At 34.6% G+C, this 16,958-nt stretch overlaps 2 protein-coding genes across 7 annotated transcripts; one reads left to right on the plus strand and one right to left on the minus strand.

The window, feature by feature from the left end:
• Positions 1–354: 354 nt before the first annotated feature.
• Positions 355–6,528, plus strand: LOC133692086 (kinesin-like protein KIN-14Q). 5 transcript variants are annotated; one of them, XM_062112799.1, is made up of 19 exons: positions 355–561; positions 645–757; positions 853–927; positions 1,011–1,097; positions 1,213–1,808; positions 1,898–2,066; positions 2,170–2,237; positions 2,336–2,549; positions 2,631–2,707; positions 2,788–2,887; positions 2,976–3,074; positions 3,161–3,337; positions 3,428–3,713; positions 4,247–4,408; positions 4,493–4,708; positions 4,801–4,838; positions 4,943–5,106; positions 5,231–5,356; positions 5,494–6,528. In XM_062112799.1, the coding sequence occupies exons 3-19, from the start codon at positions 891–893 to the stop codon at positions 6,355–6,357; spliced, it is 3,480 nt and encodes a 1,159-aa protein (XP_061968783.1). In that variant the 5' UTR covers positions 355–561; positions 645–757; positions 853–890; the 3' UTR covers positions 6,358–6,528. The 5 variants fall into 5 exon arrangements, with proteins under 5 accessions (XP_061968783.1, XP_061968791.1, XP_061968758.1 ...); XM_062112807.1 differs by having other exon boundaries at positions 667–757; XM_062112774.1 differs by lacking the exon at positions 355–561 and having other exon boundaries at positions 568–757.
• A 1,653-nt stretch (positions 6,529–8,181) lies between these two features.
• On the minus strand, positions 8,182–13,009 carry LOC133689563 (endoplasmic reticulum oxidoreductin-1-like). Of its 2 annotated transcripts, none has more exons than XM_062109474.1 (9): positions 12,500–13,009; positions 12,276–12,407; positions 11,188–11,446; positions 10,574–10,684; positions 10,003–10,121; positions 9,544–9,648; positions 9,240–9,442; positions 8,841–8,964; positions 8,182–8,671 (listed from the first exon to the last, which is right to left on the minus strand). In XM_062109474.1, exons 1-9 carry the CDS (start codon positions 12,701–12,703, stop codon positions 8,480–8,482), a joined length of 1,449 nt encoding a protein of 482 aa, XP_061965458.1. In that variant the 5' UTR covers positions 12,704–13,009; the 3' UTR covers positions 8,182–8,479. The 2 variants fall into 2 exon arrangements, with proteins under 2 accessions (XP_061965458.1, XP_061965451.1); XM_062109467.1 differs by having other exon boundaries at positions 8,182–8,680; positions 12,500–13,008.
• Between the last annotated feature and the right edge of the window lie 3,949 nt (positions 13,010–16,958).

A 16,958-nucleotide genomic window follows, 5' to 3' on the forward strand; every position in this document is an offset into this window, starting at 1 on the left:
ACTAATAGGTTTATCACACTAATGATTATATATATTGATCATTATAGGATTTTTTTTTCAATATTAGCTTTTAATTTAATTACATTGAAAAGAAAAGTTATGAATTTAAATAAAATATATTATATATTGTTGTAGGCTAATTAATTGATTTAGAGTATGGTAAATATTTTTTTTAAAGTATTTATTATTTGGAAATCTATTAAAATAATATTTTAAAATTTTTTTGTAACATTAATATATTAAAATAATTTAAAAATATAAAAAAATTAAAATTTTAAAAAAAATTATTAGAAGCACAATCCGCATTGTCAAACCCCTAAAGTTTAAATGACTATGCTCACCTCAAGCAGTCTACCCCCGGCTGACAAGTTTCAAAATTCAAAAAAACTAACGGTCAACATTTTCCTTAACCCGACCAGATGACAAAAATCAATCAATCCATCCCATGATGAATCAATGTTTTACCTTTCATTAACAAAATCAAAACATTCTTCCTTTCTTCTTCTTCTTCTTCTTCTTCTTCTTCTCAAATAAAGAGAAAAGGATTGTTTAGTTCAAAAGGTATCTTCTTTTTCTCGTCAAAACAGTGCCTTATTCCTTCTGAAATATTTTTCATTAATTAATTAATTAATCATGGAAGATAGTGATACTTCATATGAACAACAGCAACTTAATCAATGGCAAGACCCACTTCTCCTTACTGATGTTTCTTGGCAGCAACAACAACAAAACAGCAGCTCTCTTTCTTACTCGCAAGGTAAAATCACTTCACTCACTCTAGTTCCCAGTTCTGTTTCTGGTAATGTTTCTTTAGGCTCTTTAATTGGTTTCTCTCTCTTTTTTATTGTTTAGATACTCAACCCATTTCATCAAAGTTTCAATCTTTGACCATGGTAGATTCAATTTCTTTTTCTAATTCAAATGAAGGTAATGTACCAATTGTTATTTTCTTATTTATTGTACAATCATTTTTATCACTAAATGTGAAAACTTTTCCTTTCTTGTTGTAGTAGATATGTATTGGCAAGAAACGCAAAGCTTAGAATCAATTTCTACGCAAAAAATCATACATCCAGTTGAGAATTATACAATTGAGGGTAAAAGATGTCTTCTTTTTAAAGTTTTGATCAAGAATTGGTTGTGAAGATTGAACTTTATGTATTGGGGTTTCAAGATTCAAGAATTTGATTGAATTTTGTGTCCTCTTTTCAGGTAGGTCCGTGATAGGGTTTTCTTTAACATCTCCTGATCTGGTTATTTGTGCTGCTGCACCTGATATATCAAGAACTGGATATGGAGATTCTCCTGATTTCATGGTTAAAAACAAATGTTCAATTGAGGTTTCTTTAGAGAATGGTATTGATGGGTCTGGTATCAAAGACTCCAGTAAGACTCCATGTGTAAAGTTCTCTCCAGTATTTCAAACATTCAACAAAGAATTGTCTCCTGAATCTTCATTTGAGCTCCTTCCACAGACAGAGAAAAAAGAAAAATTGGTGAAGATTTTCGTTCCTGGTGTAAGCATCAATGCAGGATGCACTGGTGGGGCTGTGTTTTTGGGTGGTGTAGAGTTTGTTGAGGATGATTGTTTTGCAGGTGGTGATACTGTAAGGACTGATGCTACAATTGGGGATGGACAGGATGGGGGTCTTTCTCTTTACCAAACAGCTCGTTATGGTAACTTCTTGTATTGTTTCCGAGGACTGGAGCCTGGGACTTATGACGTTAGTCTGCACCTCGCAGAAATTGTATTCACCAAGGGGCCTCCTGGGCTAAGAGTATTTGATGTTTTTATACATGAGAAGAAGGTGAGGAGTCATGAAACAAAACAAACGGGAGTTTATGGAGGTTGATAATGCCATCACAACTTATTATGTTTCATTGGTTGTTTTTGTAGGTTGTCTCATGCCTAGACATATATGCACAAGTAGGTGCAAATAAACCTCTGGTTGTATCTGACCTTAAAGCTTTCGTTGAGGGTGATGAGGGCTTATTGATTAGATTTGAAGGGGTGATGGGAAAACCAATTGTATGTGGGATTTCTGTTACAAAAGATTCTTCTGCTCGTAAGTTCAGTTTTCTATCTTCTTTTCGTTTCCAATCTTTTTGTTTGTTGTTCATGTTTCAAGATAGAGTTTTAGTCAAGTTTTCTAAAATTTCTAATTTCAGATACTGGAGAAGCTCAATTACTAAAACCTGTGGAAATGTCCCAAGTAGCAGAATGCGAATCACCAAAAGTAATATCACTTAATCCTCTAAGATTCTAATTTAGTCTTGGGATAAATATAAAGTGTGAAAACATTAGATTGTTGCCTTTAAAAATATGGTTAAACAGGAGGATAATGGTCACCTTCAGGTGGAAGGGGATTATGAGAAGCTACTGAGAGATTATGAGTGTCAGAGAAGGGAATTAACAGAAATAAGGAGGACAATGGACGAACTTAAGAGGGAAAACCGACTTAAGAGCAGGGAATGCCAAGATGCTTTGAAGTCTTTACAGGAGCTCCAGAATGAGCTCATGCGCAAGTCAATGCATGTTGGGTCCTTGGGTATGGAAATATAATTCTGTCTACAGTTATCACATTAACCATCCATAAATATTGATTTTACTGATGGTTGGTTGTGTACAGCCTTTGCCATTGAGGGACAAGTGAAAGAGAAGAGCAGGTGGTTCACATCATTGAGAGACTTGACAAGAAAACTGAAGGTATTGTTATGAATTTTGACATCTCTCTGATGGAATATCTGGTAATATGATACATTATTTAAAAAGTTTTTCATTTACAGCTTATGAAAATGGAGCACATCAAGTTATCAGAGGAGGCACTGGCATACAAGAATTGTGTTGCAGATATGGAAGATATGAGGTTTACTATTGTGTCCACAAGTAGGTCAACGTGCTGATGATGCCTTGTCCTTGTCAAACTTAGCTATCTCTCTTCTGCACTTATAATTCACTTGTTTTGTTATGACAGTGAAGCAGCAAGTAGAATTGCATGAGGATATTAAGATTAAATTTGTTGAAGGAGCCCAGGAAAGAAAGGAACTGTACAATAAGGTTCTCGAGTTGAAAGGTAAATTTATTTTTGCTTAATCTATCATAAGTTCTATAGGTTCGGAATTTAAAGACAGTTTACTGAAAAATGAATCTTCCTTGCAGGAAACATACGAGTGCTTTGCCGATGTCGACCTCTAAAACCTGAAGAAGTAGCTGCAGGAGCTTTAGTGACTATTGATTTTGAATCTGCTAAAGATGGTGAGCTCACAGTTATGTCCAATGGGCTTCCAAGAAAGACGTTCAAGTTTGATGCTGTTTTTGGTCCCCAAGCAAACCAAGGTAATCTCACCTTTTATAAAGAAGTTCAATTTGGATAATCCACTATGTTCCTTCCAATAATAACAGTTGCTTTTATGCTTGCTTGTTTAGCTGATGTTTTTGAAGACACTGCTTCATTTGCTAGCTCAATTTTGGATGGGTACAATGTCTGTGTTTTTGCATATGGACAAACCGGGACTGGAAAAACTTTTACAATGGAGGGTACCGAAGAAGATCGTGGAGTAAATTTTAGGACACTTGAACAAGTTTTTTGTATGATTAAGGAGCGAGAGAAGCTGTTTCGATACGATGTATCTGTAAGTGTTCTGGAAGTTTATAACGAGCAAATACGAGATTTACTGGTCTCGGACTCTCAGCCAGGTGTGGCTGCAAAGAGGTATCCTGAATTCCTTGTCATTTCTATCCACTCTCTTCTTATGATTTCTACAATTTGTTTGTGAATGGTTCTTTTCAAGACCACAGTTACATTATGATATTACTCTTGTACAGTTGATAATATCAATATTCGTATAGAGGGTTTTAGCCATATGAGCGTTCAATTTCCTTGTTGCCGTTTTCTTGTAAAATTTGTTGTGAACTTGATTGGCAGTTTCAACACGATTTAAACAAACTCAATCCCTTTCAATGATTTCAAAGGATATTTCTTCATCTTTAACTGTTATATACTTCCAAACCATGAATCAATGGAATACAAAAAAATAGTTTAATATGAAATTTTCAGAATAAGTTGTGTTTAGTATAATAAATGTTTTTTTCATTGTTTACCTGAGATTTCACTGACATTAATATTGGGATATTTCATCAATAAACCACTTGTCTATATCCTCAGTGTTATCATCTTTGTGTCAGTTTCACTGAAGCATTGGAGTCTTGGCTTCTTCAACTAATTAATAAATATAATGAATGCAGGCTGGAAATAAGGCAAGCTGGTGAAGGACTACATCATGTCCCAGGGCTGGTTGAAGCACGTGTACACAACATGAGTGAGGTTTGGGAAGTTCTACAAACTGGTAGTAATGCAAGAGCAATTGGCTCTACCAATGCCAATGAGCACAGCAGCCGATCCCACTGGTACGTGGCTCTATCCTCCATTTGAGGTTATATCTATATTGGACATTTACGTTATGTGTTTGAAACTGTGCTATCTTTATCCAGTATACATTGTGTTATGGTAAAGGGAGAGAATTTATTGAACGGGGAATGCACAAAGAACAAGTTATGGTTGGTTGACCTAGCAGGAAGTGAGAGGATATCAAAAACAGAAGTGCAAGGAGAGCGTCTCAGGGAAACTCAAAATATCAATAAATCCTTATCTGCACTTGGTGATGTCATATCTGCTCTTGCAACTAAAAGCCCTCACATCCCATTCAGGTTATAAAATTTCTAGCTAATCTTTGATTTGTTACTTTTCTATCTGCGTACCTTCAGTTTAAATGTTAATAACATGTTTTCCTGCTGTGCAGGAATTCCAAGCTCACCCATCTGCTTCAAGATTCCCTGGGTACTTTTCTACCTGAACCATGCAGCAAATTCAAATTTAGGTTGATTTACTTGGTGGTATGCATGTATAATGAGTAAATTGATAAATGGATCTGTATTTCTTAGGAGGAGATTCGAAGACATTCATGTTTGTACAGATCAGTCCCAATGAGAATGACCTTGGTGAAACTCTATGCTCGCTGAATTTTGCTAGCAGAGTTAGAGGGATAGAGCTGGGTCCTGCAAAGAGACAGTTGGACAATGCTGAACTTCTGAGATACAAACAGATGGTATGTTGATAACTTATACTTTAAATGCCCTGATCTTTATTTAACCTCAATCTATGGTTATCATCTTTCTATTGAATCAGTAATGACTGTTCCTATATGTTCATGGGTTCTCATATCTGTTAAGGCTGAGAAATCAAAGCAAGATTTGAAAAGCAAAGATGTGCAAATAAAGAAGATGGAGGATACAATCAATGGTTTGGACTTGAAGACAAAAGAAAAGGACCTTAAATATATGATGTTGCAAGATAAGGTAATAAATAGGTTGTCAGAAACCATTGCAACTTCATTTATAAAACAGTTCACCAATTTGTTTTTTCTTTTCATTATGTTGGGAAAAGAGGTAACTTGCTATTCTGTTCTTCTTTTTTTTTGGGTCAAATTTTGCAGGTTAAGGAGCTGGAGGCACAGCTACTAGTTGAAAGGAAGCTGGCACGTCAGCATGTGGACACAAAGATTGCTGAGCAGCAACGGCAACAGCAACAGCAAATGAAACAGCAGCAAGATGAACATATCATTGCACCACCTAGGCCACCACTTCCAAATCGAATATTAGGGAGTAACAAGAATTATAATGAACCTGCAAACGGTGCATTGAACAAACAACAGATAAATCCCACTCAGCCACTTGCGGGGAACACCAGCAACAAATCCACCATCCCCCTTCCCTCCACAGATGGGATTGTCAAGTTGATTGATTCTACTGAAAAAGAAAACAACCCTGACATGGCTAACCAACCACGATTGCCAAAGAGGACTGGCAGAGCCTCGATTTGCACAACAGCAGGACAGGTCCTAGCAGCCCCAGCTCCAAGGCGTAACTCAATGATTCCACTCCCAAGCTTACCGAGTTTAGTTCAACTCCCAAGTATACCAAGTTCATTTCTATTATGCCAAGTGGATATGAAACAAGATTCAAAAGGGACTGAAACAAACTGTTTGCACAAGCAGACACATTGCGACAGCCCTAAAGGAATCAGAAATGGCTCCAAGAGACTAAACACCATGTTGAAACGAAGCCTTCAAAAGAAAGCTAACATGAAGTCCGCAATGCAGCAACATACGAGAAGAGGCGGTATAAATGTTGGGATGGAGAAAGTTAGAGTCTCTATTGGAAGTCGAGGCAGGATGGCACATAGGGTATTGCTAGGGAATGGCAGAAGAGCAGGAATGAGGGAAACTCACCAGAAGCAGATGCTAGGAGAAAAGGAAAGGAGGTGGAATAGTGGAACAGTGGCAAGAACTCCAATCTAATCTATACATGTCTAACTGATATTAACTGACATTAAATCTGCTTCCTTCCTTGTATGATAGAAGGGAGAGAAAGGATTATGGTGTGTATAATTTATGATGCTAATCATCTGTTTGATTCTTGTAATTGTCAATGTTGTGAGATTTATATATATAAAAAGTTTTTTAGTGAAATGTGCTCCTTGCAGCTTCAGTTTTCATGAGAATTTAGTTCTCACAGCATGTTGCGGTAAAGAAAGATTTATGGTACTGCCATGTGTTAGGACAAGGAAGAAGCAAAGCATAAGAGTACTTGAGACTTGAGACAGCCCTGAAGAAGAAATAGAGAAGATAGTTCGGTCCACTGTGACTGATGGAACCACAAATATGGACTCTCCTCGAGGAACATGCCATCGCCCCTTCAAGATGAAGATATTTAGGGTAAACTAGATTTTGATGGGGATGTAACAGTCATTCTTGATTGTTTATAGAATTTAGCGGCTAAATTGTGCACGATCTCCTGAACTATTTGGTCAAAGTACTATTAGTCTCTGCACTAAAAATTACATGTCATCAGTTTTTGTTCTCATTGTTTAATCGAATTTAATCCACCCACCATCAATGAAAATAAAGTTTCTGCCCAAACTCTAATTTAGTTTAGAGACTAATAGTGTGCTTTTACCGATAGTTCAGTGTCTGTTCAATTTAGCTCTTTCCCGTTTAGCCAGAACAGTCATTCTTGATTGTTTATAGAATTTAGCGGCTAAATTGTGCACGACCTCCTGAACTATTTGGTCAAAGTACTATTAGTCTCTGCACTAAAAATTACATGTCATCAGTTTTTGTTCTCATTGTTTAATCGAATTTAATCCACCCACCATCAATGAAAATAAAGTTTCTGCCCAAACTCTAATTTAGTTTAGAGACTAATAGTGTGCTTTTACCGATAGTTCAGTGTCTGTTCAATTTAGCTCTTTCCCGTTTAGCCAGAACAGTCATTCTTGATTGTTTATAGAATTTAGCGGCTAAATTGTGCACGACCTCCTGAACTATTTGGTCAAAGTACTATTAGTCTCTGCACTAAAAATTACATGTCATCAGTTTTTGTTCTCATTGTTTAATCGAATTTAATCCACCCACCATCAATGAAAATAAAGTTTCTGCCCAAACTCTAATTTAGTTTAGAGACTAATAGTGTGCTTTTACCGATAGTTCAGTATCTGTTCAATTTAGCTCTTTCCCGTTTAGCCAGAACAGTCATTCTTGATTGTTTATAGAATTTAGTGGCTAAATTGTGCACGACCTCCTGAACTATTTGGTCAAAGTACTATTAGTCTCTGCACTAAAAATTACATGTCATCAGTTTTTGTTCTCATTGTTTAATCGAATTTAATCCACCCACCATCAATGAAAATAAAGTTTCTGCCCAAACTCTAATTTAGTTTAGAGACTAATAGTGTGCTTTTACCGATAGTTCAGTGTCTGTTCAATTTAGCTCTTTCCCGTTTAGCCAGGCCTAGGCAGAGGGGTGACTTCACATCTGTTGGTCCATTCAGTTCAGAGGGTTAAACTTTCTAGTGGAAGAATTATTATTTCATCGATGCAAATGTTGGTGCTGGAGGGGAAAGTAATTGCAAACCTATCCATGCGAGATTGAAATTGAAGGAACACACTGCAGCATGTTTTTGGATCACAGGAAATGGTGTATGCATTCACCAGGTAAATTCAAGAGGAAACTAATTAAGCAGATTAGGATAGCACTTTTTTTTCTCTTGGAGGGGGGAGGGGGAGTGAGAAGGGGGGGGGGGGGGGGGGAGCTTCTTTCCTTTGTTTAAAATGAGGGAGGGAGAAAAATAACCACAGGCCCAATCAGGTAAATGTATAAATAAGTACATCAGGCGTCTTTGACACCACATTTGAAATGTTAAAAAACTATGTTTACTCCAGACTATTTTATGCCTACATGTGTATGGACTTGTATTCCTCAGGAAAACCGTGCTTCTGCAAAAATCCTGACCTAGTACTTTTAAACGATGTTGGGATGTATAACTGTAATACTGTCTTCAAAATTGTTACAGCATGTGTTTTATGAACTGCAGGCATTGTTACCATGAACCTTAAACAATGTAGAAGGATAACCAATGAATTACCAAAGCTGAAACAGTGACTCCCCTGCTCTCTGCCATTTACTACCATGCTTGGGTTCAGAAGAATCTGATATCTGTCTTTCCATGATCTTCTCGATTGAAGGACCCTGTTCACGTACAAATTTGACAGATTCTGAGAGCCGATTGAGCAAATTCACCAGCGCAATCACTTCATTTCGTTGGAGTTGCGGCTGCATAGACTGCAATTCAAGCATATATTAGACAGTGGTAACATTTGGATTTATCAATCCCATTCAGTGAGCGGTCCCTATTAAAATTATCAGGTTGCAAGACAGTAATAAATTTGGAGATTTTATTGATATGTAAAACAAATGAAATCCAGAACATGCTAAAACTCACAGATTCGCTTGGTTGATTTTGACCATCAACAGAAAAGAGTATCTTCAACGCAGTACCAAGGCCAAGAACCTGAAGTTTTCCCCAAAGTCGACACTTCTCACAGCCAACACAGTCCATCAATGCACTGCAATATGTGTATATAATAAATTAGTAAAGCACAAAAAGCAACTAGAAAAAGTAGTATCATAAACTAGCTAGAGGGAAAATTTCAAGAAATTTAGGAGAGGAGAGATTTTTATATATTTCAGAATCACATTTCACTGTTATAAAAATAAATATAGCTAGAATTTAATATCAGAACCTTAAGAAAATGCAAAAAGAAAATCAATTTCTATTTCTATATATAAGAGGAGCATTCTATTCCAAGATAAACCATTAGTTGAGTCTCAGAGAGAGAACCTAATATTTCTGAATTGCTTTTGAATTTGCTGCTTCAGTTCAGGTCCACTTTGGCCTTGCCACAACTTAGCTTCATCAAATGGAAGAGGACAAGCAGCTTGGAGTTTGGGGTTGTAAAGTAACTGCCTCACTAAAGATTGTGTCTTTAGGTCCTCTGTATTGTTACCGGTGTCATACTCAGCCTGCTCCAGGTAATCTGCTGCCTGCAACAAATTTTGAGTAACAAATTTTGAGTAAAATGCACCCAACAAACTCCAATATCAATATATCTTAAATTATTAACCAGACATATTACAGTGCTCACTTTAGTCATGGCCCGCAAAACAAAGAGGAATGTGAAGTACAAGTTTCTGACACGATCAGGATATCTTAGAACACGATCATACATCAATTCCAGGTTCTGACCCCACTGAAAATGTACAAAATCTGCGTCAGTATACAACAAAATTGATTATAGATGGATTGGTTTTCAATGAGTTCATTTCATGGTTATTAAAAAGTTTCATAAATTACTTATCTAGATATTCTCAATTGCATAACAGAACTTAGGAAATGATGCTCTTTTTAGTTAGCTCTTAGATGACTGTACAAGGTAAAAGGTTCCATCAGAAACAACCTTTAAAAACGTAAAAGACATATAGGGTGAAAGAAATATGCAGTACGGCAAATGTCTAATGTGTTGTCAGTTATTATGTTGAGAACATTCAAAACAGAAATTAAGGTGAGATAAAAAATGTTGGGTAGGATGAGACAGAAATCAAACCTTATTGGTGCTCTCATCAAGAAGATAATCAGCAGCTATATGGATTGAAATGGAAGAGTGGAGACCAGATATTAATTTGTATAATACTTTTTTCTCCTGGCAAATCTCTCCAGATGCATCTGCAAGAAAATAAATGGTGTCGTTTAATCAGTAATGAAAAGAAACCAAAATTAAGAATTGGAATTTTTACACTAACATGGACAAGTGTAGATATTCACCGCCTATCACAGGAAATGCATAGTGACTTTCATATATGAGGGAAACAGAAGACAAGAGAATATCTATAAGAAAGTGATGAATATAGTACTTTTCTCTCCCTTCACCTCGAGTAAGAGTTTAATGAATTGTCTAATTCACTAAAATATCTTCAACCTACTTTATGAATTCAAAAGCACAAAATTCAATTCGAACCATGCATGTAATTGTCTATGAATTATCTCAGTCTAATGAATTGACTAACTCACTAAAATATCTCCGAGTTTTTAAGACATTTTATCATATTGATCATTCTGGACCCCATTACATTCCCAGCAGTAAATGCATCCACAAAGACATAAAAAGATAGACTCACATTTTGGGCAATTCTCTGAGTACACGGCGTCCCATATTCTTCTAGCTGATGAACCAGCATAACCAGTGTAGCGCTCCGGATTCAGTAGAAGATTCACATATGTCAGCTCACCTACACATGATAAGTCAATAGTCAGTCTCTGCAATGTTCCTATAAGAAATAACATCTTCATAAAAGGAGAGATAACACGTGTAAATAAATTCCACTGGGAAACATAGTAGTTCGATAACCAATTGTGGCCTCACCAAGTTTTTACTAGACAGAAGCTAACTGTATTCATGGTCTTGTTGATCAGAAATGATGCCTAAGAAATTATCTTGTAATTTATAATTTGTAAATACTAGATCCCCTTCCATACAATAGAAAACTAGATACCACAGGACAGTTTGTTTGTGTGGTGCACAATTTGTTGCTTTTTGTTTATAATTTGTAAATACTAGATCCCCTTCCATACACTAGAAAACTAGATACCACGGGACTGTTTGTGCAGTGCAGTGCACCATTTGTTGCTTTTTGTACGGTGCACTGCACAAACAAACTGGAACTACATCATCTTTAAGATTCAAAACCAAGATAATTATTCACTCTGCATTCACCAAAAAGTCAGCAGTTACCATTATCAGTCTCATCATCATTTGTCCATGGATTATCTGTCTCTATCCATCCTCTAAAAGCTCTACTGTCTAATGTGCGATCAACAGCAGCCTGTGGCTTTCCCTCTTGACACATCAGATCATCTGCTGAAAGACCACGGCGGAATGGCTTCTTAAAAGGTTCAGGGAATTCATTTTCTGGGCATTCACAGACACTGCAATCACGCAAGCGGCACATACCATCATCCGGCCAGAAAGGGCAGTCACACCACAATTTAGCCTCCCATATGTAAAACGCATCTCATGTCAGAAAAGGAATATATAAAAGAATTACAGTAATCAGCTATTACAGTGGCACACATCCACAATACAGTGAGAAATGGAACAAGTGGATGTTTATATTTAATTGAATATTACTTCCAGGCATAAATACTATCATCAACCTTAACATATGTCTTCCCCACTATCAAAATGGTCCCCAGAAAAAAGTCGCATCAAAAGAAAATAATACAGAAACAGCACCATGATACATGCAGTTGCTAGATAATGCCTCGGTTAAAATTGAAATTTACGCAGATCAGGTGGATTGTTCCAAGGTTGACAGAAGAAAATGGAAGCCAGATGCAAAGAAATTCCCAACAGAAATAATACAAAAAAAGTGATTTTGTATCTGGTCCTTGGTCTAAGACTTCTTTTAACATTTACAATAAAACTAAAAGTGACCGCTATTGAATTGATAGTGGCAGATCATATCGAATAATTCAGCACAATAAAGGCGCCAATTCGGTGAACAACGTGTCACACGTAGTCCATCCGTAAGTAGATAGCTGTCTATGCCTACACCTATTGTTTCCATCAAAACAGAAATTGGAGCAGGAAAAATGTTCTCCCAAAATAAAAGACAGGCTATCACCAGTATCCAAACAGACTAATTCCAGTTGCATTGATATTTAACCATCACATCTAAGAAATCATTAACTCGATTCTGATTAAAATTACAGCAAAAGCCACAATCTTTATCATTTCTTTTCTAGGGCAGCTATACCAAAATATCTCACAATAAAACTAATAGCACATAACCCCAAAATAACACAACAGAAAACCCTTACCTTAAAATACCGAAAAAACGGTGTTGTGACAAGCTCTTGAAGCAAAGGATGCAACACCTCTCCATTAACACTATCTACACTCTCATAATCACAACAACAATCCTCAATCATCCCCTTATACTTCCCCGAATCCTACACGCACAAAACCCACAAAAAAGAACACCAAATGATTACCAAATCACAAACAAAATCAGCAGACAAAACTAGAAACAATGAAAATGTACCTGAGCAGAAGAACATTGACATGACTTGTAATTGCTACTAATCAAAGAACCAATCTTTGAAGCAGTCATCGGAGACACAGTGCCAGCTGCAATCACTGCTAATACAACTGCCAGTGACGCCCCAATCAACCACCATGAACTCCATTTCCTTCTCTCTTTCTTGTTTTCTTGTTTAGGCTTAAAGCTCTTTGTGAACTTCACCATTTCGAAATCCAAGACAATCCCAGATCCTGTTTCGATTAAACCCTGCAAACCCAGATTTTTGTTTTTCAGAATTTAAATGAAAAAACAGTGAGAATCAAATTCAGCAGCACACAGACAGAATCCGCGCGTTTTCTTTGTTTTCTTCTAAACGGTGTGCGAGAATTAAATTAACTTCGTCAAAACAAGTACAAAACGTATTTTCAATGGGAGACGTGTAATACACGCCCCAATCGGTTTAAATACAGGTGGCAATATGAAGGGTGGATTTTTGAGAGAGAGCGTCTGTTTGAATGAGTTATGGAAAGTTCAATAGCGTTGAATCTGTTGTTGAATAGGAGAAAATGACGTGCGGTGACCAATAGGAGATCGAGTTTTGGTTGACAAAATTGTCAGGAGAATAGGTGGGTTAGGCTTTGGGAATATGGGCTTTCTGGTTAAGGTCTTTTGTGTTGGGCCTCATCGCTAATTCACAAGCCCAGATCCAATTCTATCTGTATACGCTAGGAAAACCGACGCAATTCTAAGTAATTCTAAGTGAGTTATATGATTTTGACACGTGGACTAGACACGGACATATCCAATACACTGAAGTGATATTCAATTATAACATGTCACGTATTAAGAATTAACATGCAATTTTACTACAGTGAAATTATAATTTTGCTTTTGAGTAGAAAAAATGAGAGGCCTTGTTACGAGGGTAATTTGGGTTTTTTCTCAACCATTAATTGGATATTAAAACATTATTCAAGGTATGTTAATCTTTTCTAAATTTTTTATAAAGTCAACAAAATTTATAACATTGACCAAAGACTTTTTTATCTTTTCATAAGCTTTAAAACATTAAGAATAGTTCTTTAAACATGTGGTAAAAAAATAGTTACTGGCAAAGGTTTTTTTTTTTTTTCATTCTTAGTATATAGTAAAAAATAGGGGTGAGTAAAAAAACTGAAAAACTGATTAAACTGAGAAAATATAAAAAAAAAATAACCAAAAAAACCGAACAAAAAAAATCGATTAAACCAATTAAAATTTTGAAAAAACCAACCGGTTCGATTCGGTTTCGGTTTTATAAGCAAAAAACCAAAAAACCGAACCGAAACCGAAAAAAACCGAGCCAAACCAGTTTAAACTGGTTTTTGCCCTAAAAAACCGAACCGAATTGAACCGAACCGAAACCAGTTGGTTTGACCTGGTTTCGGTTCGGTTTCGGGTTTTTTTCAAAAACAAATTTCGGTTTGGTTACTTTTTTTTATAAAAACCAAACCGAACCGAAAATGATCACCCCTAATAAAAAGACAAATTTGATCTTAAAAAAACAAACTAGGTATGTGTTTGGGGATACTTTTGTTCTTTCACACAAGTTTTTTTGTAATTAAATATTTGCATAGGTTTTTTTTATTTACATTTTGAATTTTTTATGAAAAAAACACATCAAAATAGCTTGTAGACCTAATAGTTTTTATAGAAAAAGAAATTATAGCTTACAGCAAAGCGTGTGTTAAATAACTAGTTAATAATATAAAGATGGATATCTTGACATATGATGAATAAAAAAAATAATATAAAATTAATGAATATTTAAGGGTGAGTGAAAAAAAGTAATCAAAAAATCTGAAACAAAATTTTTTACAACATTTCTTTATGTTTTTTTTTTAAATTTAATTGAAAGCTCATATTATAAGTTTTAATTTAATATATACCATATAGATATATTTTTTTTAATGATGTAAAATCACGAGAAAAAAAGAATTTTTATTAAATTAAAAATTAAAAATAAAATTGTAAGATCCAAATTTTTGGTTTAAACCCAAACTTAAGTTAACTTGGATATATAAGAAAAAATGGCAAGAAAATTATTTTTTTCTTTTTAAATTTTTGTAGCTACCATGACCCTTTCCTCATTAAATCAGAGATTTTAGTTTTTGATCTTGAGTTTTTTAGTTAAGGAAAGGTGGAAGTAGTAAGTAAGATATTCTCTCTCATGTTACTTTCGATTATGGTTTGTTTATAGAAGGATCAAAAAAGAGATTGAGATTTATAAATATTTAAAGTTTATCTTGTTAAGATTGATTCATGATTATTATAGGTTTAACGTAAAGTGATTGATTTTAGGTGTGTTGTTAGAAATAAGAATTTGTAAATTGATTTGTTTAATTGATTTGTTATGGGTTAAGAAATTTGTTTCAACTTTGCTGGAAAATCTGAACAAAATGATCTTGAGGTTGAAGTTGATGAAATTTTATTTTGGTCCTTGATTTATAAAAATTATATCTTAGTCCCTAAACTTTGAAAATTATAATTTGATCCCTGAAACGTGTTTTTGGAATTTTAGGCATGATTCTTACGAGGTTAAGGATAATGAATCTCAGTTTTATAATTTATTTGTGTAATTTTCATTTTAATCCCTTCATTTTAGAGATTTACAGTTTAGTCACTGAACTTTGAAGAACTTACAATTTGGTCCCTAGCTTGTAAATTGACATTCTGGACAAAATTGAAGATGGAATATGGGTGAAATTTCAGTATGATTATGTATTTCTAACATTTATAGTTTGCTCATCCAATTCTAGTAAAATTATGTTTTGGTCATTCATTTCTAAAAATTGTTATTTTAGTAATTAAACATATGAGACTAAACCTTGTTTTATTTTATACGTAAGAGTCTTTTCTTTGTGTTTTAAGTTGTTTTTTAGTATATTTTGTATATTTATTGTAGATACTTCCAATGATTCTCAATAAGATTTTCAGTTCTTTCATCTGATATTCTTTTTACTTCTATATTTTTCAGGTGAGTGAGATAATCTTTAATATGCATGTAATATAGAGAAATATTTATTGTAGACTTTGTTGAGTGTTCTTGCTTTTTCAATTTTGGTTGATATGCCTTGCTTGTTTCGTGAGGCTTTCCTTTTAGTTTTGATACGATATCTTGGATACTCCACTATTATCTTGTTTTAATTAAGTTTAGATTTTGACAATATAATGAGTATTATGAATTATTATTTTTGTTTTAATTACCGATGATAAATTTTAAATTATCATTTGATTTCATTAGTTTTGAATAATATAATATTTTGAGAGTTTATGAAATATTGCATATGTTTAAACATCATATTCTTTTGATATGTTTGTTTTGAGACTGAGCGTAAGTGGGGTATCCTTACGATACTGCTCCTGCATTGCTGGTCATGAACCTGAGATTCGGGTCGTGATAAAAATATATAGTTTAAGTATTAAAAGAATGACATTTGCAAAAATATATAGAAAATAAAATAATGTTGTGGAAGGAACTCATGAGTAATTTTATAGTGTCTATAAAGTAACTAATGACATTGTATTAGTTACTCACTAGAGTCCACTATAAATAAATAAAAAGATACAAATAGAAGAGAGAAAATCTAATTGGTGAAATTACTATCACTTTTGATGGGTCGTGGGTTTAATATGCTCTTCTTTTAGTGTATTGTTTTTCTTTTTAATTTATGTAAAGTGAGTTTTAAATATTTTCAACTTATAAAATTTCATAAAATATTTTATGAATAATAATCAACTTACAATATCTTCCAATTATTTCAATCACTATCTCTATTTCACCACCACTACCACCTCCTTTCTCCTTCATCATCATCATCTCTTTTATCATCGTTATAGTCATCTCACCACCACCATTTTTTTTTTCCACCACCACTACCATAACCATCTTTTTCTCTACTATCATTTCACCCTTACGTTATCCTTTATCATCACCGTTAAAAAATATTTTAAATATAAAATATTTGGGACTTATTGATAATTAAGTAACACGTCGGTGGTTAATTTTGATGTTTACCTAGAATTTACATGAGCTTTCCCAGAAACGACAGCGTTTTATTGCATAATCCAGGCTCCCTGTATTTACATAGTTGGAGGAGGTTTTTCAATACTATGTTATCACATAATTCCTCTTTTTGTCTGAATTGAGTCCAAAACAACAATTCCATAACTAGCTAGACAGACTAATTCCTCGTTTTCTTACACGTTTGCAGAACATTTCATTAAGATAGCCATAAGCCATTAAACCAATAATGATGTTGTCATGATAAAATTCCATAACGTTGGAGGAATAAAGGTAACTGAAATAACTATAACCAAATTGGGAGCATCTGGTTCTCTATGAACTATTCATTAATGGACTAGTTCTAACCTCCATAACTAGCTAGACAGACACCAATCAGCATCTTCGCCTACTAATAATAATGGCTTTCGACAGTGT

The sequence above is a fragment of the Populus nigra genome, chromosome 1 (genome assembly GCF_951802175.1).
Source record: "Populus nigra chromosome 1, ddPopNigr1.1, whole genome shotgun sequence".
In the NCBI taxonomy this organism is placed as follows: Eukaryota; Viridiplantae; Streptophyta; class Magnoliopsida; order Malpighiales; family Salicaceae; genus Populus; species Populus nigra.

What these genes read in the sequence shown, in the direction of transcription:
- LOC133692086 (XM_062112774.1), top strand. Translation starts at nt 634, where the DNA reads ATGGAAGATAGTGATACTTCATATGAACAACAGCAACTTAATCAATGG. An exon ending in CACAGCAGCCGATCCCACTG is followed by an intron (nt 4,409 to 4,492) that starts GTACGTGGCTCT and finishes ATCTTTATCCAG; the next exon opens with TATACATTGTGTTATGGTAA. An exon ending in AGCCCTCACATCCCATTCAG is followed by an intron (nt 4,709 to 4,800) that starts GTTATAAAATTT and finishes CCTGCTGTGCAG; the next exon opens with GAATTCCAAGCTCACCCATC.
- LOC133689563 (XM_062109467.1), bottom strand. Translation starts at nt 12,703, where the DNA reads ATGGTGAAGTTCACAAAGAGCTTTAAGCCTAAACAAGAAAACAAGAAA. An exon ending in TGATGATGAGACTGATAATG is followed by an intron (nt 10,685 to 11,187) that starts GTAACTGCTGAC and finishes TATCATGTGTAG; the next exon opens with GTGAGCTGACATATGTGAAT. An exon ending in CTCAGAGAATTGCCCAAAAT is followed by an intron (nt 10,122 to 10,573) that starts GTGAGTCTATCT and finishes ATTTTCTTGCAG; the next exon opens with ATGCATCTGGAGAGATTTGC.